At 30.7% G+C, this 23,662-nt stretch overlaps 1 protein-coding gene across 9 annotated transcripts in view; it reads left to right on the forward strand.

The window, feature by feature from the left end:
* LOC143246748 (uncharacterized) overlaps window positions 1-23,662 on the forward strand; it is a 102,988-nt gene that overhangs the window by 39,838 nt on the left and 39,488 nt on the right. For 6 of the 9 annotated variants that reach the window (XM_076493840.1, XM_076493849.1, XM_076493842.1 and 3 more), the window contains 9 exons: window positions 3,942-3,987; window positions 7,881-7,976; window positions 9,939-10,011; window positions 14,487-14,659; window positions 15,893-16,006; window positions 17,400-17,520; window positions 18,438-18,593; window positions 19,843-19,912; window positions 21,939-21,990. In XM_076493840.1, the coding sequence (XP_076349955.1) occupies window positions 3,942-3,987; window positions 7,881-7,976; window positions 9,939-10,011; window positions 14,487-14,659; window positions 15,893-16,006; window positions 17,400-17,520; window positions 18,438-18,593; window positions 19,843-19,912; window positions 21,939-21,990 (901 nt within the window). The remainder of the gene's footprint in view (window positions 1-3,941; window positions 3,988-7,880; window positions 7,977-9,938; window positions 10,012-14,486; window positions 14,660-15,892; window positions 16,007-17,399; window positions 17,521-18,437; window positions 18,594-19,842; window positions 19,913-21,938; window positions 21,991-23,662) is intronic. The other 3 variants (XM_076493841.1, XM_076493845.1, XM_076493843.1) reach the window with 3 other exon arrangements.

The raw sequence follows: 23,662 nt of genomic DNA on the forward strand, positions 1-23,662 counted from the left end.
TGTTGATATGCAAGGTAGATTTTAATTACTATACACAGGTATTTTATTGCAAATTCAATGTAGCTATAAGATGTTGCTTGTAGTATTACATCTCAGATTTTAGAGAAGTATTATTACTGTAAGTAATTACTCACAACAACTCGTTCCATAACTCAATGATCCTGTTAGAAAATGAAATTACCTTAAATGTAATTCATTTGGTCCATTCCAAGACCTAATCTGTTGTCCTTTTAAGTTATCATCAGAGTATAGCTCAACAAAATAAGATGAAAGATCTTACCCTGCCCCTATAAAGTAATCCTTCCATCCCTGGAATAATCCTAGTTGAACACATTTCATTAAGTCAGTATCTTGGATAACAAGACCAAAATTGTTCACTTGGAATGCCAAGTGAGACTTAACATAAGGAGGTATCTTTTAAATCGTTTAATTGTGATGTTTTAAAATACATCATAAATTATATTCGCTATATTTATAGCAACAAAGAAGTACTTTTTGAATGGCTTGTGTGAATTGTTTTCTACCATGTAAAGACCTTTTCTTTATTCATGCTTTGAGCTAGTTTCCATCTTTATTGAATGTGTGATCTAACTTAAGTCAAATGAATTATCCTGTACTTACTGTATTTAAATATCATTTAACAAACATTTGTTCAACTTACCATTTTACTTAGTTCATTCTGTAATACCTCAGAATCTTCAATACAGTTAGATGTACCCAAAGATTAATTTCACCAACAAATTAAGATAAATTGCTAATTATACACTTAAAAGATAACTCAAGCATTAATCCCTGAAGTACTTCTAGAAACTAAAACAGCACCAGTTGGTATAGAAAATCTGAACCACTCCAATAAATTTTCTCTCTGTTACATTCTATATGATTCCATTAAATGTGTAAAATTAAAATCTTCCATGATTATTGAATCAGTTTTCTTATCAGTAACAATTTTGATCTCATCATATAATATACCATATGTATTCAACATCGTGACCAGTGTTTTATATTTTCAATCCTAACAGGTTACAGTTCATGTCAGAAAAACACATTCATTCCTTTTAGTAATTGTCCCTATTACAACATCACATCCTAATGCAGCTGGCTGCCTCTCAATTTGGCACTTGGATGTTAAGAGTTAAGATGTGTCCAGTTTTTTTTTGTTTTTTTTATTGCTTGCATGAAACCTTTCAACATCAATTTTTATTTGATACTGAATGATAAGAGTTATCAGTTTAGGCAGGGAACTGTGAAGCCACACATGTGGCTGCTCATTCCAATGTATTGTTGTTAGGCCCAGTAAATCATTAACTTATTCGTTTTTCAAATAGATCTGTTTGTTGTAGGTCTATTATTAGTGGTTTTGAGTAGACATTTTCGGTGTGTTCACTCACTGATGATATACATACATATATATCATAAAAAAATAATAATTTTTTTCTACATTGTATCAAATAAATCAACCTGTATCATGAACCTGTGTTTAGACCTAATATATGTCTGATGGTTTGTAAAAGGAACTCAATAGGCCTTTTCTTAAAATAGTCTTTGTCTGATTATTTTGGTACAGTTTGATAAAACACACTGATATCACTGCAGCAATCACCCCTTGTCAGCAGCTAGTTCAACCTTATCTTGAGAAAATGCAATCAGACAAGCCCATGACTCTTCTTCTGGGTGGTGATGTCCAAACCATGATGAAAATTGTGCTCATGTATCTTAGGATGGCTGGTTCGGTGTTAAAACTTTTATTAAAATAAAGTAGAGAACAACGTTTAAACCTTCTTAGGTCACGTTAATAAATGTTTTAATATCCACAGGGGCTGCCTTGAGATACATTTTTACTTCAAGTAAGTTTCTTGTCATCACAAAAAACTGCTCAATCTTGTTGTGAAACCAGATATATAGAAAACATTGAATACAAAGCTCAAATTGGATTGATATAAATTGCAGGAAGATGATCTCTTGGCTTATAATAAAATCAGCATTAGGTTTTCTTCAACAAGGCTTCTTTCTTAACTAGAACTAAGTGACAAGCACAAAAATGGTGTTCAGAATACAGTATAGAACAGAATTACTAGCAATGGCCAAGACGTTGTTGAAAAAGTGCTAATTATAATAAACTGTAGTAAGAGACAATATCTGCTTTTTCCCAGCAAGTCTTGCTGTTGTAAAGTGTTACATTTCTTAAAGGAAATTGAATAGGATTCTCAACTCCTTTGTTGAATTTGACAGAGTTAAAATAAACACTGATGAAATCACAAAACAGTTTACTCAGTTTCTTCACAATGAGTTCATGGCTAATTTCAGTACATTTAGTGATTTCAACTTGGAGAATAAAAGAGCAGATGCATTTTGGAAAAGCACTTTATAAAGTATCCAAATTTGTAGAGTGTGATGGAAGATTCTTTCTGTCTTGTCACATGGACAAACTAGTTTGGAGACTGGAATCTCAGTGAACTCCAAGGTGAGAATGTCCTAAGCAAAGGATACACACAACACAAAAACTAGTTTGTGATGCTAATAAGCATGCTGTAAGTCTAGATCATTCTGCAAATTATTATATTTGTGAAAGGGGTGAGAAAAGCATTTGGAAACAGAAAAGTTACAATTTAAACAAAAGTAAAAATTGGTAGAAAAGTGAGAAAACCTAGATTAACTGAAAAAAGAGAAAACGATTGTACTTTGACATACAAACCCAAGAAGTCTCAAGTGATGAAAAATGTGAAACCTGCAGCAGTAGAGATGAAACTGAATCTATTCTGAAAGGTCATTAAGAGAAAACCATGATTGGATCAAGTCAAAGAAGAAATGGAAATGTGACACAGACTGGGACATTGATCTTTTGTGCATAGAATATTTATGTCAGTGAAAATTATTCCAAACATTTGTGAAATTGAAAACATGGCTTGGACAGTTGATGTTTTATTGATACATATAATATATTTTATTAAATAATTAAAAATACACCAAAATAGTTTCTGAATACTATCTTTATTTATTTTGCAAATTAAGCTCTTAACATTAATACTGTGTACTCATTTGTCAATTTAAAGCACAATTATAATCATATTGTTAAAATGGTAACCTTCATGACAGTGTGAATTCTGCTTTCCTGGCCCTTGAAACCCAAAAGAAAGTCTTTATAAAGTTCTGAATTTGTTCTGCCAAGTTTTATCCATTGATAAAACTCATAATTCTTCATCCTCTGTTGTTTCCATTCTTATCCCTTCTCTTCTTTCTTATATTTGTCTAAGGCAATGTCAAACCTTTTAGGCAAAGTTACTGTCAAAAGGATTTATCACCCTCTCCCAAGATTTTATTTTCATCTGTTTCTCATATCCCGTAGCACTGGGGGGATTTGGTCATCATTCTGTCCCATGTTTCTAGACCTTCCTGAGTTTATAGTGATGAGTTTTCTCACTTCTCAGTGTTCTTTTTTGTTTGGAACTTTGGATGACCAAGATTGACGTTTCTTCATATTCCCATTTTTGCAGCATCCATATTTTGTTGTTAGTTGAGTTAAGAAAGTTGAAAATGACAGCAGGTAGAGTTACTAGTTTTGTCACAAATATAAATGGGAAGTAATTATAAACATCTGAAAATAAGTTGTCTAATAAAAAATTTATAATTACTGTTATAAGGTAAAAAACCTGTCAAGTAATATAGAATTGAGAAAAATAAAGACAGCTGTATGTTTCACAAGTATTTGCAAAAAAAAAACAAAAAAAAACTTGTCTTTGCTTTTGTCAATTCTGTAATTATGGAGTTTCTCCAAACATTAATAGTTTCAGTTCTTAATCATATATTAAGTGATATGTTACTTCTTTACACATGTATACAAAATTTGACTTGCCATAGATTTTTGTATTAGCTATGGAAACATTTATTTAGTTATAGGCAGGTTATTAATTAACCATTGTGTTTTCTTTCTTTGAACATAGGGTGTATTCATTCATCTGTAAATCTGTTACTTTTGGTGGTTACAAGGTGTGTATAAATTTGATATATAATGTTTAGTAATTATTTGTATACTCTAGTTCTTACTAACAGATAAATAATTGTTTGAATTTATAATATTTAATATTTGTAATGAAAGACAAGGGGTATATATACTTTCACACTAACAACAAACTAATTTGCTATAAAAATTACATCAAGGTGCAGGAACATAAATTTAGCCAAAACCAGTTTATCAAATGTAAAGTGTGTAAGACAGAAAACATGTGAGCAGTGATACATCTGAATTTCAGTTTGTATTGAACAAACAACTGTGAGTAGTTTGCTACAAGACTGTTACAAGTATATATTTGGTGCATTAACATGTCTTAAGAAGCTCTGTTATGTTTTAAATAACAATATAATTTTCTAAGTTCTTGTTAGCTTACTGCCTTAAGGAAGTTTAACTGTTTTATTATAATTGCACAAAGTTGTTTTTTAGTAAAATGATTTCAGTTTTTGTCATAAGCATTTGATGGCATGACAAGTGGTGAATATCAGTACGTAGATATAATATACTTTAAACTTGATGTTATTTCTTGAAACTTTGTAATAGAAAAAAATAGTTGAAAAATCATTTGTTTTTCTTTAATTCATTCATAAAATCTAAATGGAAAATTGAAAAATGTGGCCATAAGAAAGAAAGAAACATATCAGGAATTTAAAATTTACTGAAAATACTATATCTTTCTTTTTCTCAAAATTAAGCTTTGTCAACTCTTAGTTTAGTTCAGCAACACTTTCACAATTAGCTTTTTTTCTCTGTTCAGAAGTCTGAAACAATATATGATACTAGGATGTATTTTATTAGAATAAGATATTTATGTTTGTTTATATACTAAGAAATAAAATTTTGATCACTTAAAATATTATTAGAAATAAAAATGAATCATGAAGCAAGGTGCTTAAGTTTAACTCTTTCAACCTGGCTGTTGTTTACTATGGATGATGGAGAGTTTGTTATACCAGTTACTATGGCATGAAAACTTAGCCAATAATCTATATCTTAATAGTATGTAAGTTTTAAGTTCTAATTCTGTAAGGAAATATGTTTTGAAATATCCTGAATTCCCCTAGTGTTACACAGTAACATATTTTCTCTTTTTATGTAAAAGTCTATGGTTGGTCGTGGCTTAGTGGTTTGTGTAACACCAGTTAATGGCAGTTACGAAACAATGTTTCTCCAGACTTTGGGAACATAGTTGCACTCTAAGAATCATGGTCTCTACTTGGTCTTATATCAATAGACCATTAGTAGATACTGTGTATTAGCTGTCTTCTGTCATGTAAAAGTTAGGGACAGATAGTTTAGATAACCTCTGTTTAGCTTTCAAAAATATATGAAATAAAAATAAAATGAATAAGCAATGTCTATTAAAACCCTTTTTACAACTTTTAGTTAAAAGGTAGGAAACCAGTTGAGTCTTAATAAAAGTTGTGTTTTCAGATTTTAAAAAAAATGTCACCATTCTAGCTACTTGAGTTTTTAAGAGATCATAGTCATTAATAAATGTATATGTATGTATCTTGTTGTACATAGTTAATTCTCTTGACTCAGTTGCAGTATTCATGCTGACATGTAGTTTACAGATTTAATACCATTCTTATCATGTTGGCCAGTTGTTAATGAATTCACTAGTTACATCCTGTTATCACAAAATCTGCTCCATACCTTTGCTTTGTAGGTTTATTACAAGAGTATCAGTTGAAAAGAATAACCTGAAACTTTGCTGTTGACCAGCTGCTTTCCTCTTTATCTGTCAGTTTCAAAATTAGGGACATATATATTTGCTGTGCTTGAAAATGTTTAAGACTGGAACAACAATTTTTAATCTCCTCATCAAGACTTGAATTCTAAGTTTGATCTCAGTTTTTTGCAAATGTTAAATGCTTTTTCTGACTTTTGTCCTATAGGTAATATAGTTTAATTTTTTTTGTTGGAACAAATGTTAAACAGCTTTTATTAAATTCAGGTACTCCAATTTATAAATTGTACTCCTTTCCAGGCCAATTCAATTGAACAAAATTAAAATAAGGTAGCTGCTGTAGGATTTTAAAAATCATACCCTTAACTGTATGTAAGAAAAATTAATTGTTAGTTTTTACATACAAATGTTATCAGTGTTTGTTATTATTACCTGTTGTAACGTTTGTTATCAGTCACCTCTTGTAACATTTGTTATTAGTCACCTGTTGTAACATTTGTTATTAGTCACCTGTTGTAACATTTGTTATTAGTCACCTGTTGTAACACCTGTTGTTTTGTTATTAGTCACCTGTTGTAACGTTTGTTATTAGTCACCTGTTGTAACATTTGTTATTAGTCACCTGTTGTAACATTTGTTATTAGTCACCTGTTGTAACATTTGTTATTAGTCACCTGTTGTAACGTTTATTATTAGTCACCTGTTGTAACGTTTATTATTAGTCACCTGTTGTAACGTTTGTTATTAGTCACCTGCTGTAACTAGATAATTTTAAAAATAATTATTATGTTGTGTAAATACTATTTATGTATTAATAATATTGAATAATTTTATAGTTGTTTCTGTTACAACTATCAGACTAAAGAGCTTACCACAAGTTTTGGAGAATCACTCATCTTCTGTGTAAAGACAATGTGATATTAACTACAATATTAATGATATTTGTGGTTAATTGTTTTCTGGGAAGGTTGTAGGCTCACAAGTAATATGATGGATAAATAGTTTAGAAAAATGTATTAAAAGGGTACATGTGGTTCATGGACACTTAGTAATTAGAGGATTAAAAATTATCATTTTTCTTAAATTATCCTTTCATTTATTTCACCTCATGGATAGGCCATTTGGCATAGTTTGTATTGAGATATGACAAACAGTGCAACAATATGATAATTCTGAGCTTTCTTAATATATCTTCACAATGCCTGGCAAAATTTTGTTAAAGATTACAAATAATTTGCAAACCGAAAATAATATTATTTTAATTAAAGGTTCTTTATTTTTGTATTCTAGTTATTTGCACTCAGATTTTGAATATTTTGAGTGTTATCATCAACATATTGTGCAATGAAATATTTAAAATTAAAAGTAGAAAAATATACATACATTTTAACTTTTCATCAAAGGATGTTATATTCTTAATAGTAAGTTTTACTTTGTCACAAAATTTAATATTTTGATGTTTTAGAATCCAAAGAAATTTATTTCTCTTTCCTTCCAGTGTCTCCTAAGTAGCTTGAACAAAGACTGTGTAAACAGAACAGTTAATCTAGCTTCTCTCTGTGTACTTGCTATATCTAACTCACAGCTAGAAAATCTAACAGTTAAAACTTTGTGAAATTGTTCATCAAACTGAATTTTAAGATTTCTCCTTTAAGGGTTGTTTTTAAATAAAGAAATTAAAACATAGATAATATAAAACTTTGGACTAGAATGTAAACTGTAATACTAACTTCATTGATAATAAGATTGCTTTATTAATTTTGGAATATTAGAACATAAATTCTTATGATGTGCACAGTATAAGGGTGCCTGTAATTATAAGGTTAAAGTGTTTTTATATATTTATATTTAAGATACACAAATTTCTGTAAAACTTTATGCTTCTGTTATGTAACAAAGGTTTGTGTTGGAGGCAGAAGATGTGATTCTTCATGACAGGTTAAGTCTGCTAAGTTTTAATATGCAGACACTAGTCTTTGTTAAGATAATATTAAAATTGTCAATAAAACCCTTAAAATGTTCAAGAACATATGTGTTGTGTACCACGTTTTACATTTACAATTCTATCAGCTTATGTTTTCATATGTGGTATAATTTGCTTTTAGGGGTGGGTGTATATATGCATAAATTTACACACACTACTATTTATATTTATAAGCAGCACATTATTTTTAATAGGTTCAAAAATCATATGATTCAGATCTGTGGGTTGATTTTAACCTGGATGGTCAGAGTTTATCACTTTACTGTGCAGACCTTAACCGGGATGAACATGTGAGTTTTTTTGTTTAAAGTATTAATTTTTTAATGTGAATTTCTTTAGTTTAATATAACAACCATGCAGTTTTATTAAGTGCATTATAAGTGTAAATATGTGAATTCCTTTGTTATAAATATCTATTTGGATCTGTGAATTTAATGTTGAATAAAAATCACACCAGCCAACTTGTTATTTTCACTTTCTAAAGTCTAAAAGGTTTTGGTGTACTTATTACTAACTGCTTGGACATTCTGAGTTTAAATTTCCTCTCAAGTGATTCAACAACACATTTGGAAAAGGGAAAACAAATATTGAGAGCTTTTTTTATGTATATTTTTGTCACACTAGGATCTATTGAAGACTGCACTTGTATTAATAAGTTCTAAATTGTTCAAGCATTTTTGTAGGTTTGTTCACTTGTAGTTTTGTCAATGAATGCTTATTCTCAGTTTTCTGTAGGTTTGTTCACTCATGTAGTTTTGTCAATGAATGCTTATTCTCATTTTTCTGTAGGTTTGTTCACTCATGTAGTTTTGTCAATGAATGCTTATTCTCAGTTTTCTGTAGGTTTGTTCACTCATGTTGTTTTGTCAATTAATGCTTATTCTCAGTTTTCTGTAGGTTTGTTCACTCATGTAGTTTTGTCAATGAATGCTTATTCTCAGTTTTCTATAGGTTTGTTCACTCATGTAGTTTTGTCAATGAATGCTTATTCTCAGTTTTCTGTAGGTTTGTTCACTCATGTAGTTTTGTCAATGAATGCTTATTCTCAGTTTTCTGTAGGTTTGTTCACTCATGTAGTTTTGTCAATGAATGCTTATTCTCAGTTTTCTGTAGGTTTATTCACTCGTAGTTTTGTCAATGAATGCTTACTCTCAGTTTTTTGTAAGTACAAGATAACAAAATAAAACTAGATGAGTGAACTTTAAAGATAGTAGAGATTATTTTCCTAATTCAGTCACAAATTTGTTTACTGTCTGTGAAGTATACATATTTCATTAGATTATTATACATAGAAGCACCATTCCTGTGTACTGGATAAAAGGGACAGTATATAAAAAACACACACACATTTATACAATAAAATATTGTTAAGTTCTGTTGAGAAGTCCTCACTAGTGTGTAATAAGATACTCATCATATGATTAAAAACTTTATTTTTAATTACAGATATATCAATTATACTTTGTAGTTATTGTTTAGTATACATTATAATTTTAGTTTAACATCTCTTCTTTGTCTTATATTGTACTAATGATTTAAAGTTGGATACATGAATGAACACATGGAATTTAACTAGGAGTAGATATCACTTAAATAATGTAGCTGAGTCCTTGTATCCAGTTATACAATGAGAATAACAACTACCCCATATTTCTTGAAAAGATTATGGAGCTTTTATTGAAGAAAGCCCCTAATAACATCAACCCCTTCATATTTAACCATTAACAGTTTCTCATTGTTTTTATTTGGTTGCTATTATTATTTTAAAAGATGCAATATTTGTTCTTATCTTTGATCCTTTCTTTATAATATCTTCTCTTAAAAATATTGAATCTGTGTATGTATTATGTTTATTGTACCTATCATTATATTGTTACACTTAATAGCTAATGTTTATTTTTTAAGTTAGTCAGAAGATTGTGATCCAACTTTTTCAGATTTTAATGTTGGTGTTGGAGTTTTAAGGCAATACTGTAATGAAAGATGTATTTTTATATTCTGTGTTTTTAATATTTATTATAAAACTTTATTTCTGCTTGTTGAATCAGATGCAAAAACTTGATTTGTTTTGAAGCTGTTGACTAAATGTCCAGTATATCTTTGTTTTTTATAGAAACTAGAACATAAACTATTGGTATATATATCTTTATGACTCATAACACACATTTGTCATGTATTGTAAAACTTATTACATTGTTGATGTACCCATGAAATAAAATATCTATAATATTAAAATTAATATTTTATATTAGGTGTCTAACTCTCAGAGCTTATGGGAAACTATCATGTTGGAGAAAAACAATGTTGTTTACTGTAGCACTGCTTGTAAGTGTATCCTTTCAATATTAATTATATTAAAATTTTTCCTAATGCTCAAAACTCCTTATGAACAACCGCATTTAGGTTCACACATGTATCTGGTATTTTTACTAAATATAATTTATATGTAAATTTGTATGCTCATTTAATAGGACCAATGCATTCCCAAGTGAGAACACAAGTTAAAATAGTTACTAAAATGGCTTTGAGCACAACATGACAGTTACTGAGAGAATACTTGCTATCATACACAAAACTGCTATTTCGCTCACATGTCAGTCTATCAGATTTACATGCCACTAGCCTTGTGCTAAATCCTATCTAAAGTTATGTGTTTAATGTGGACCATGATGACATCATGAAACAATAATTCTCCAACAAAAGGAGGGCAACACAACATACATGTGCAGTAAATTCCCCTATATGCTTGCACTTGTGATAACTTCATTCATTTCCTCAGCAAACCTGTTAAAACTTTTTTGAGTTGAATTGGATAAGATTTTTATTTCTTTATGAATCATTGATTTGCATTTTTTTGGTTGTTGTTGTTACAAAAGCTTTAATTTTTGTCCTGAATTTTCAAGGGATAATTACTTCAAATATGTCTTGTATGGGCAATGTGTTATGCACACAAGTTTTATTTATACTTTGTTTATTATGGAGTAGGTTACTACCATTGTACAGCATTTTGTGGAATCCATCATGCATCATATTGCTTTCTTTCTCTTCAACCTGTGTCTTGTGATCATCATGTTCTTTGCTTGATGATCCTAATCCTCATGATTATTTAATGTTTTCTTCCTCACCTGACAGTAGGGTTCGTGCTGATTCCTTTTTTGAATAGCTTTGTATGTTTTCCCACATGCCTTGACCTTCACACTTCCATGTCCTAACTTACAACTGTTTGTTCTTTCCCTTTTTTAGATTATCAGTCTTTGAGATCTGTATCTGCTTAGAGAGTGACCCCTTCTCCTCTGTTTAGCTCTTAAGTTCCTAGTTTTTGCAATTTCTTTTTCCGCACCCTCCTATGGTATTTTTACTTTCTATACTTCATGTTTGAGGTACTTCATTGTGCTTCAGAATGATTTTTAGAGGAGATTTATTCCCCTCTTTTGACCATGGTGACCTGTATCCTATTTGATTCGTAATGATGAGAAAACCCCCTTGTAGAGAAAAATATATATGTAAAATGGCTGGTATGGGTTGAGAAAATTCTATGTAGAGGAGCAAACAACATAGAGTTTTCTCAACCCATACCAGCCGTTTTTACATATATATTGTACCCTACTTACTTAGTTCTGCTGTTGAGACCTGTTTGGTTAGGATACAGTCCTTACCATTGCATGACTACCTACTTCTTATCCTTTTTTTGACCTGATGTCTTTAGTGGTGTTCTTAATTCACTGGAGTCCATGGGCCAAAGTAGCTTGGCATCAGCCTTATTTACTTTCTCTGGTTTCTCATCTTTCACAGCCTTGCTGTTCCTTGACAGGCTCAGTCTATTCTAATATATTTGTTTCACCTCTAAAACTTTCCCCTTCTTCCTGTCCTCCCACTACTCAGTGTCAGATTTGTTGCATGTCTTGTCAGCAACTATCCTGTTTGGTCATGCCCAATAGACACACATCTGTTTGTCACTCTTCTGCACTTACATGTTGATTCTACAAGTTCTCACCCACCTTTCTTTCCACTTCATTTTTTTCTCTTTTCATTTTATTTTCTACTCCTTCAGACCCGTAATCTATCTTTGTTTTCAAGGATGTGATAAAAGATCTTGTGGCCAAAGATACTGTCAAGGAGGTATACAACTTTTTTTGGTTTTACTTCTGTCTCTTTGTGCTCCTTAAGAAGACCAGGGGCTGGTGTCCACTAACACCTATTGTCCTTCAACTGATCTTTGGCTCTTTCATAATTTTGGATTGAAGATTTCTCTCCATTGGCCATTTTCACCTGAACTGTGGATGACCACATCCTGATTGCTCCATCCTCTAGACATTTGATACAGTTTGTTCATCACAATTTTGTTTTTCAATTTTATGCTCTTCCCTTCAGCACAATGCTTGCTCCTTATATGTTAAATTGAATGAGGAAGACCCTCACTTGCAACCTTTACAGCATGGAACTGAGATTCCATTTCTACATTGAAGATTAGCTCCTCTTAATCCATTCCCAGGTGTTATCTTCTTTTAACACCTTTCTTCATTTACAAGAGGCTACTATTTAGAATACCTTGGTGTCTTCTTCAACTACCATCTCAGCCGAGTTTAGCCCTTTCCCCTTTGCTTGCAAATTGTGGAGTGTGTAATCATTAATACTTACATTTTTTGCACTGTATGAATAGTTCTATTACTTCTGGAAACTCTGGTTTTTCTGGAACCCCTTATTTCTTTGAGTCGTGTACCTCTGCCAGTGGGCCTTGCAAGACCAATGGAATAATTCTTGGGATCCTTAGCCCTCAGTGATGAATCTTTTCTCAACTCAAGGAATTGGTCCCTTTGTCTTCACTTGTGGTAGTTATCTGGTAGTAACATTCTTCTTGTCTCATTCCTGTTCCTTTCCACTGTGTGTCTGTATAAATATAAATAATGGTTCCATTCTCTTTGGTCCATCCTTTACTCCTGTTCTCCTGACTGTTGTACTGTGAAAAAGCTTTCAGCCTTTTTTACCTCACTGTTCAGCCATGGTTTGCTGGTCTTCACCATTACTTTTGATGTGGCGGCTGCCTGTTGTCTACAACATTTCGCCTTTACTTCATGCTTCAGCAACTTCCTTGCCCAGCTGCACCTTAATATGGTTTTGTATACTTTTACACACGTCCCATTAAATCTGTTGGCTTCTTGCTCTATGTACCATCTTTGTTTTAGAAAGTATTTCCTTCTTCTAACCTGTGGTTTCTGTCATTTAGATATCTATTCAGTTTTGACCTCTTGCACCTTCTTCTATCACACTTATCTATTCTTCTTTCCATGCTAGTCTTTCCTTCCTAACTCTTGTGCTGCTCTGGAAGGTAATGATATTTTCTGTCCTGTCTCACTTTCTTCTTTCTCTTGCCTACCTATGAGGTCACCCAGATCAGCTTCTGCGCCCTGATTGAACTGTTTGATGTTACTTATCTTGGTCTTCTCCCATTTGGGGTTCCTGTATGGCCTTTTCCTACTCTGGGACCATTCTTCTTTGCAAAATCTTTCTTCTTGTACTCTTACTGGCTAGGTTCATGAACTACTCCAGATGCTTTATTCTTCTGAAGATTTGGATGCTTGCAGGCTATTTCACATTTGTTCATTTGAGATTCATCACCTGTCTCACCCTTTGCTAGCCCTTAGATGAGATCTTCCAGTGAGGCATGTGGATGACTCTCCATGTGTTGGTCACTCAATATCTGACCATTTCTTTTCCTGCCATATTTCATTTTCTTCCATTGTCATTCTTCAAGAAAAACACTGTATTTGAGATGGGTAAGTATTTTTTCTTATCCTTTTCTCTTATCCTTTCCATCAAACAGAATCCTACTAGTTGGTTGGTTTTGCTTCTCACAACATGCTAATTTACGTATGGAGCCTCTGCTACCAGGTATCCCATTCTGTGTTCTTCTCTTTGGGAACTTTTTGAAGGGAGCCCATTTGGTGAAAATTTTGCGCTGACCCCTCTACCACTTCAGTATAGAATTCTAGCATTCTTGTGAATGGAGGTGAGTTATTATCTCAGAAGTTAACATTTTTGTAACCTGAAAACGTACTTTTAGAACACCTCTTTTTTCTTACTTTGTCTAAGAATGAAGTTATCACAAGTGCAAATGTGTGGGGGAGTTTCTGTGCATGGAGGTTGTGTCACCGTCCTTTTTGGTGGAGAGTTATTGTCACTTGATGATGTTATCATGCACCAGCGAAGTTCATGTTAAACACATGAATTTAGGTAGGAGTTAACTGAAAACTAGCAGTATACAAATTTCATAGGCAGGTGCATGTGGGAAATAACATTTCTGTGTGTAGCAATGAATGCAAATTAATTTTGAGATTAGAAAAATGTTAACTTTCACATAACAGGTGACAGTTACCAACCAGTCACCACCATTGTCCTTCAGTTCTCTGTCCCATATATTTGGTCCAAGTTGAACATGTGATACATGCCAAATCAATTAGATATATGGAACCTTTGAATGACTATATAAGATCTTCTATTTGAACCTTACTTTTCTAAAATTAACAATAATAGCTAATTTTGTATTACATATATAGAAAACTAAGATGTTTAAATAATAAATCATATGTTAGTATAACATTTTCTATATGATACTCATTTTTTTCTGACACTTGTCACAACTAAAGAAACATGTTTACAAGTTTCAAAAACACAGTGTCTCCTTGTATTAGCAGTGGTTACTAAATAAGGGATATAAAAATGTTAGACTTTGTACTTGCTGTTGAATCTATGTCATAATATTAATTTTTAACATTTTATCTTTTTTTGTTAATGTTTTAAAGTTGGAGTCAACCAAGAATATCAGTTGATAAACATACAACTTAATCGACCATGTGTTGATCTGATTGGAAATAGCACATCTCATAAAATCCATGGTAACAATGTATTGATCGTACTTCCAGAAGATGATATTGTTCATTCATTATTACAGAATATATATGGAGAAATGTATCAGGTATAACGCTTTCAATCTGAAGTTAATTGGCTAAAAGCAGTTTTAATATGCTAAGACTTGTCATTTGGTTTTTTAATATGCTAAGACTTGTCATTTGGTTTTTTAATATGCTAAGACTTGTCATTTGGTTTTTTAATATGCTAAGACTTGTCATTTGGTTTTAAACTAATATTTTAGAGAAATTGAAAATGTGAAGGTAAGTGTATTATTGCAAGCTCAGAAAAATAACTTTTAAGTTATAAGTTTGTAAATTCTGAAAACCCAGTATATTTCTGATGAGTATTGATTAGTACTATTTTCATTCCAGAAAAAACAGACAAATAAATTATGGTTGTTTTATTAAACGTAAAGAAGGATGAGTAAATTACTCTCCATCAGATCTTGGAATTTCATATGTAAACTTCATTAACTGTTTAGATTGGTGATATCTCTAGTCTTTCTTTCAAGTTCAGGTGAAAACACTATATAAAAACACAACATGGAAGTTTATTCTGTTTTGAAGTATTGTTCTCCATGCTTGAATTACATTTGTGAACTGTTAAATTGTTAATTAAGTATACTCATATAGCACAGTTCTAAATCTGTTTTATAATGCCCAGTGCTTCATAAGCAGTATTATAAAGAAATATGTTTCACACATGTCATAATGTTTAATTTGATTAGAATTATATCATAAATCCTTTGTGAATTAAAGTTGACTTGAAGTAAGGTAATGTGAGAAGTGATTATTCCTCTTCTGGTCATTAACAAGGAGAGATAGTAAATATTGTGTTTATTGAGTTGATTTTGAAGTAGTATAATGTGGGAGTGATAAAACTTTTTCTATTACCTTTAACAATTATCTTTTATCATTGTTATTGAAGTGTGTTAATGTTTAATTAATTAATTCCTTTCTCCACACTGTAGCGTTATCAGTTCAGTTTATAACATTATTATTATTCACAGTTGTATTAATCATAGTAAAAAATATGGAACCAAGAAAGTTTGTATACCATGTCAATGAAACTAAAGTCCTCTCAAAAGTACTTAGATTGTATCAGTTCTCATTTCCTTCACAATAGTACTTGGGAGACATCATAGTTTTTTACCTTGTCCATTCATTTGTCTGTTTTGTGAGTATCGGTTTAGTTAAACCAACTCCTGCAGTCGTTTTTTTATTATTTAAAAAACAAAAAAATATTGAATTAGCCTTTGTTGTTTTTCGTGAACAGAACCTTTTAATATTCATTTTAGGGCCAAGTGGTAGCCAGTTCACAGTCGTATGATGACAGTAATGAAGAAAATCCTAATGTGTCTAAACTTGAAACTGAAATTAATAGCAATCAGCCATTCACAGTGTCATCAACTGTAAGAAAATCATTTTCAGTTCTTGCCTTTGTCAGAATTGGGAGGAATATATTCAAGTGTAGTTTAATTATGAATGGTGCTCTTTGTAATGAAATCTTTCATATGCAACTTAATGTTATGAAGCAATTATAATTGATTACCTTATGAAGAGAAAATGTTGTTAAAGATAAATGTTACAGTTCTCATACTAATGAAGATTGAGGAGTTTTTTAATGTTTCCTCATAAAATTAATAACTTAAATAAAATTTTGAAAGTACATTGAGGTTAACATACCAAAATCTGTAATCAAAAATTGAGAGACAGAATCACTCCTTAGCTTATATGTAGATAGACAGATGTTGATTAAATAAGAGTTATAACTTTAGTGTTCAATGTATTTGATGTCTTAAGTACAATGCCTGTGTACAAACTGCAGAAATAAAAGTTTATTTTAAAATGTTGATGACATTAATAATTCAATTTATTTTCAAGTTAATTCTCTGGACAGAAAACAATGTAATATATCATTTAAAAGATTAAAACTTTCCATTGGTTATGACTAATATCACATAAATTGTTAGGGAGAATTATTGGTAATTAGTGTATGATAGGATGCTATAAACGAACATTTAAAGTAGATCTGATTTTCTAGTTTATGGTTCCATAAAGATATGAGATTGAAAGCTACAAAACTTTTGGTTTGTCTGAGTAGTATCAATATTATATTTAGTGATATCTATTAAATTCCCTAACTTCACACAGGGGTAGAAAATAAAGTAGAGAAGACCCGAAGAAAAACAGTCACAATTCTCATATTCAGGGAGATTAAGGAGTTTTTAGATATTTCATAATAAAGTTAAGAACTTAAAATTTAAATCAAATTTTAATATTATATATTAATTACATTTTGATGCTAAGTTTATTTGCATATAATAATAATAATCAAGTAGTTAAATTAAATCTTGAAAGTAACTCTTTTAAAATGTTGCAATGTACATTTTAACCTGTAAATGGCAGGAGTGTTAATGCATTTGAAAAGTACACTTATTATTGCAATGTTTTATCTCAGTATTTGTTTGTCTTTCTTGTGAGGGGATACATATACACCCTAGCTTTGAGGTACATGGTTCTGAATAGATTACATTTTGAGTGTTTGTGTGAAGAGTTTTAATTTTTCTGTAATGTAACCTTTTTAGTGTCATCCATTATTATATACATTGTTCATTTAGTTTTCTTAAAACATTTGAGTATAGAATAAGTTTAAAGAAATTTTTCCATCTTAAAGTGATATATTTTTAATTTTTTGGCCCAGAGAGTTTTCAACTGTTATTTTAACATTAAATTTTTCAGTGAACCATTTTGAATATTTTAGAAGTTATTGTGTTTGTTCATGTATATTTTGCTATCTCACAGGTAAATAAGAATATTCTAAAAAGTAATAGTTGTCATACACCATTGGAAGAAGGATTGAAGTCTTCAGAGACATCCAGAGATGTTCATATGAGTTCTTCCAAAGTAGAAGTAAATCTTCCAGGTATCCAGTTTTATTGTATTTCTCTTAATTGCTTTACAACTTTGACTCCTTTATCAGTTTCTGGTCATTTAACTCAAATCAGGAATAGAACTTTCGACACAGATTGCAGTGAAATCCATATCAAAGCAGATTGAAAATCATACTCATGTGTGCCTCTTGTGCAGACATGCACACATTTCTGTTGCTCTTGTAGTTAGTAAAGAGTGATTACAAATTGTGGTGAGGTTATTATGAATAACACTTCAATAATTTAAAATTCATGATAACTTTCAATGATTGTAAATTTCTTCAAATATTTTTTTTATTCTTGTGATTCATATTTCCATGTTGTTAGTTGCTACATGTACTGAGCTGTCATATTATGTGTGTTTTTACTTTATCTTTATTTTTATAGACTGTTTTGGTAGGAGATTTATGTACATTTGAAGTACACTTTATATATTTTTTTAATCATATCTTTATAGTGTGAATTTTTCTACACTTTTGTAAACTTTATATTCAATGTAGTACTTTGTTGGAGGTTTATGATATTTCTGACAGTTTTGAGAAGCTTGCTTCCTATTTGTTTCTTTTGGTGTTATTCAACATGAATTAGATATTAACCAAAAGGATGTAGAATTAGTGAATACTCTAGGAGAATTCCATCTGGGAAATGAAAATTCACCCAACAAACAACAAATTTCACTTAAGACATCAGTTTTATTCAAAACCAGTTTTTGTTGATGAACAGAAAGATAGAGGAACAGGAAACACTTAAGACAGGAATTATCTAAGAAATAATTTCCATAAAATCTCAAATAAACATTCAGGGCTTTATCTCAATGAAGTCTATCTGACAAAAGACCCATCAAATTCCATTCTATCAAGAGATCTTTCAGATAAAGATACCCATACAAAATATATTCTTGTGTCCTCAGATAATTTCTGTAATATAAAGGTGGTATCTACATGTGCTGCTGGAAAACTTAATCCCCCTAAAGACAACAGCTGGGAAATAATCACCTCGTCATACCTTCACAGTAAAGAAAGTACCTCAACAAGTCGTTCTAATGAAGTAACACCTTCAAAAGGAGGTACACATGTTTTAAGGGTACTAAAACACCTAACTGTAAAACATGTAACCAACTAATACTAAGTTGATTATTTAATTTTGATAAAAGAAACTTTGTTCAGACACGATTTTATTTATCACTTTTGTGTCTCTTATTATTGATAGTTTTGTTTTGAGAAACATTATATGCGTGGGAATTTGTAAAGTTGCTGATTTCCTTTGCTTCATTTGAAACAGATGTTACATTTGAAGAAACTTATCATAATTAAAATAACTTTACTAGATATGCTATAGTATAAACTGTTTGTTTTAAAATAAAGCTTATTGTAATGCTTAAGAAAAGTGTAAAATTATGACAACATTTATAAACTTCTTGAGTCAGTTGAAAGCATGAATTGTTATAAACTATTTCCAAATTAGATTTCGTAGTCAAAGAATTAAGAGAGTAATTTTTAAGAATTGATTCTTCAGGTAGAAGGACATAGTTACATCTGTTAAATGTAGCATGAGAATGTAATGTAATAGAAAATAATTGTCAGTACAAAGCAGTAAACTTACAGAAACTGCACATCTAGGTTGATTTATTAATGCAGAAAAATAACCTGAGTAAGGATAAACTGACATGAATTTGTTGATCTCTGGTTTCTGGAATTTTTAATATGATAAAGAACTGACAGTAACAGAGAGTAAATTTGATTCTATATCATAAAAGTGTTATTACATTATTTTAGTTCAAGATACAGTAAAGTGATACATATCATGAATAAAGTTCTTTGTATAAGCAATTCATAGGGATGTGCTTTACATATCAAGCTAAGCTTTGAATGCTTAACTTTCATTATGCAAGTTCAGAACTTTATATTTTTATCTTAGCTAGTTGACTTCAAGGTTATGAGGAAGTAAACATAAAAACATTACTTCATGTCCTATGAAACTATGTCTTAGTGATTTGTATGTTTTAGAACCATGCAGGAACATTGTTATGAAGCAAAATTAGACTTTATTTGAACTTTTGGGTTTGTTGACAATAACTTATGTTTTAGCAATGGTACAATATTAAGATATCAGTTAGTATAGATAGAGTACCTGAGTGTTTATGAAGTGGTTGATTGGTTAATATCCACAACTCTAGTTGTATAAATATCATTGTGAAGTGAAACTTAACATTTATTGACATATCTAAATAAGCAGAAGTACAGTTATGATTTGACCCTAACTGATTACTGATGAAGAATGTAATTATCTGTTTATTTTTAATTCAATCTAAACAGAAAAAAATTACAGGTCAAGAAGAGTACAGACAACTGTTAACAGTGAATTGTCTGCTGCAAAAACTTTATAGTAAGTTTCTTTTTCAAATTTTAAATATTGTTTACATTTGATTACCACTTTTGGAATGGCTGATTAATGTATGAACAAGTAAAGAAAAAAAAACTTTTCAAAAAATGAAGTAAATGTAGGAATGGCTAATACCAATCCTTCAAAAATAATGTAATAAAAAAGTGGTGTTTATAGTAACTTGTGATGTTTATGAAGAATTAATATTAACATCCCTATATTTATATTTACTTCATTTTTTGAAAAGTTTTTTCTTTACATATTTACTTGTTTTTTGATGTAGTGTTTCAACAGACATTAGAAGGTTGTACTAATAACAAAGTTCTAAACACAATGAGGTTCCAATCAGCTACATTTCAAGTGTATAAGGGCACTGAACATTCTCTGTGCCCTCTCGTTTACCACTTGGGGAGCAGATTGATGTTCAGTGCTAAACATCTATCATGCCCTCATTCAAATAAAACTGGTCTATGGCTCTGCCTGGCAATTGGCAGTCGACTTGGAGTGAGCAACATGACAACAAGCTTTTCCAGATAAAACCCTCAGTTGGACTTTGTCTGTCTTGTATCCTTGAGAATCAGAAAGAGGATGTTATTCTAACTAGACTACACGTTGGTCGCAGTTTTTTAACTCATCATTTTCTTTTACCTGAGACTAATACACTAATGTGTGGTCTGTGTGACAGTCAAGTCACAATATTTCATATTTTAATGTCATTTTGACTCTACACAACAGCACTGTTTTAAACGTTTTTGTTCACAGGTTCACCCCTAATACTGGACAATGTCACTGGCAATGGTGACATTGTCACCTTACAAATATTTTTAATGTCCATTGGTGTTTACAGTTCTATTTAAGTTTTAATTCAAAAATTGGACTTTACTGGGTTTTTTACACATAAATCCAAATTTGAATTGTTTGGCAGAAATTAGTGAAAGTTTGTTTGATGATGAAGTAGAATAACAGTGAATTAGTATCATCTACAATGCATCATGGTGAGAGTTCAGTACAAGTTTTGGTTTGCATTTCAGCCAGTTGTGTCAGTGATCTACCCTAAACTCATATCCTGACAGCATTGCAATTCCCTGAGGAACATGACTCATTATGTAGGGATTAATCTACAAGTAATACCGTGATCTTAAGCATGTTGTAACTTTGATGGTAAAGATGATGGAACATAGCTACGGCTTAGTCTGTACTGAGTTGCAGTAGGAACACATTTAAATCTCTCTGTGTAACTTTAAACACTGGCTGAATTTTGTAAAGCAGTATAGAACATATGGAACAATATTTTACAATGGTACATTGATAAATTGTGTGGCAGTATAAAAATTAGGTGCAGTTCTGTGTAAAGCCAAGGGCTCCCATACAAAATATCAATGCTTTGTACAGTTTATTCACATTTTTTTCTCTCTCTCTATAATAATGTGAATCATTAATAACTTCCCCATCTGGCCTGGCATGAAAAGTTAGTTATTGCACATGGTTCAATAGGGCTTAGTTGAAGTTTCAAAATGTAACAGCCCATTATCATGTGATTAAACCAATAAATGTATAAAATATATACTTGTCTAGCTTCAATAAGAAATATGCCTAGAATTCTGGAAAATTTTGGCATTTTTTAAAATTAAGCTTAAGTGGATCAGCTTGTTTTTACCGTGCTGCAAAAAAATTGTTGTCTGCCAGTTTCTTCTGTGACATCATTCATGCATAACAACAGCCTTGACATCATGTGATGTTTTTTTGGCTAATCATAGCAAAGAATTCATGCTAGAGGATGGACTCATTGTTTATTTAATTATTTCCATTAGCATAACTTAAGGACATCAAGGAGTTCTCCAAGACTGTCCTACCATGCCCATTCTTAGCAAAAGTAGAAATGTATGTTCACTGTTGTTCTTTCTAGCTCTTCTGTAGTGCTAAACTCCATTGGTACCAGTTACAACTTATCTCTTAAGTTAGTCACATGTTAGAAAAATTAAATTGGCTTAATAAACTAAAAATAAGTGTTTATTATTTTTTTAAACAGCACATTTACAGAAGATAGTGGTCTTGGAAGTAGTGTTTCAGCTAAATCTCGAGTGAGTATCCTAACCAAATATTCTGTAGTGTTTTAATTATTAATAGTATCTATTTAATAATAATACTAAAAAATACAAAAACAAAGAGTATCCTAAAGGTGAAGTTATTTTTAATGCAAGTTTCAAATAATTTTCGTTACTATTTAAGTAACAATTCATTATTTACCCACAATAACAATATTGTAACAGACTTCAAAGTTAAACAAAAAAAAAATTCATGGAACTGAATAATGTCATTTTCTAATTGTTACACATTTGAAATTATATTTAAATGTTACTGTTCATCGAAACTCCAAATTCATGAATGTAAAAATATTCATGTTTACACTTCTAAATGACAGGGATATATATATTTGTTCATCCAATTGTATTCATAACAGTCAAAAACTTGATGTCTTTACCAGCTTAATGATCCATGTAGATTCTCACTTTCATTTGTATGACTAATTTGTGTTCAGTATCATGATACAGAGTTTAGCTGGAAACATAATTATGTAATTTTCTTATTTGCTAAATTCTACTTTTGTTAGAAAAGATTAAATATTAAGAATAACTAGAAGTGTGTACATACTGGAGTGTTCATTATATCTGAACATCACTTCAGGATTCCCGTGTTTGTCAGACACAAGTGCTAGTATACGTGTAAGAAAATAAAAAAGGTTTAAGAGCATATGGTCATATCTATAAAACCTGAATGAAAGGTTGGAAATCTTTCCAATTCCACTATCAGCACAATACAAAAACAGAAAATCTGATTTCTCACTATAAAAACATTAAAATTCTCTCAACAGCCAAACATGATACTGAACATTCTTATAAAATAAACATTATACATAAAAGCATTCCTTCCATCCATAAATAACACACAGTTATCACAAGATTGACACCTGTTTTATTTTCTCGTGTTATAATTGCATATTTAAATTGTTAGTATTTTTGTTTTAATTATTAACAGTTTGTTTTTCTACATCTAGATTACTGATAAATTATTTATGATGATTATGAAATGTTTAATAAATACTTCCTGTTATCAAAGTTATCATAAAGTTTTCTGACAAAATGAATCAATTTTACATTCACTATGTAAAGAAGTTAGTTCATTTTAAAACCCAAAATTAACAAAGGTACAACAAATATAACTACAATCCACTTTTTCTTAAAATGTTTTCTTATTGTTGTTCTTTCATTTTCCCTCTTTGTATATATACATTTTTCAGTACATAAATGTATAATTATACAATATCAATAATTTTATTAATATAATAGTAATTGATCATGTTGTTTATTGTGACTTTCTTCTAAATGGTTTTGGACAATCTCATTTTTAAGTAGATATTTCCTTAATAGGATTTGATAAACAGGTAATGTATGCAAAGAACAGAAACAACCAAAGCAATGGAAGGTATCAAAAACAGAAAACAAGTTTGATTAATTTCAGTAAATCAGAATCATATCATATGTTTCTCCTGACAACAAGAAACCCACTTGAAATAAAAATTTATTTCATAACATGAGTATTAACACTTTTTTATTGATAAGGAGAGTACAATGTTTTCACCTTCCTAGGTCATCTTCAGGTTAAGAAAGAGAGAGTATTTGAATGTGACCTTGCTGGACACGTCTTAGGGACGAAAGTATAAAAGGGTATGGGATTGTAGGGAGTGTTTCAGGT

Source organism: Tachypleus tridentatus, chromosome 3 (assembly GCF_004210375.1).
Source record: "Tachypleus tridentatus isolate NWPU-2018 chromosome 3, ASM421037v1, whole genome shotgun sequence".
NCBI classification, from domain to species: Eukaryota; Metazoa; Arthropoda; class Merostomata; order Xiphosura; family Limulidae; genus Tachypleus; species Tachypleus tridentatus.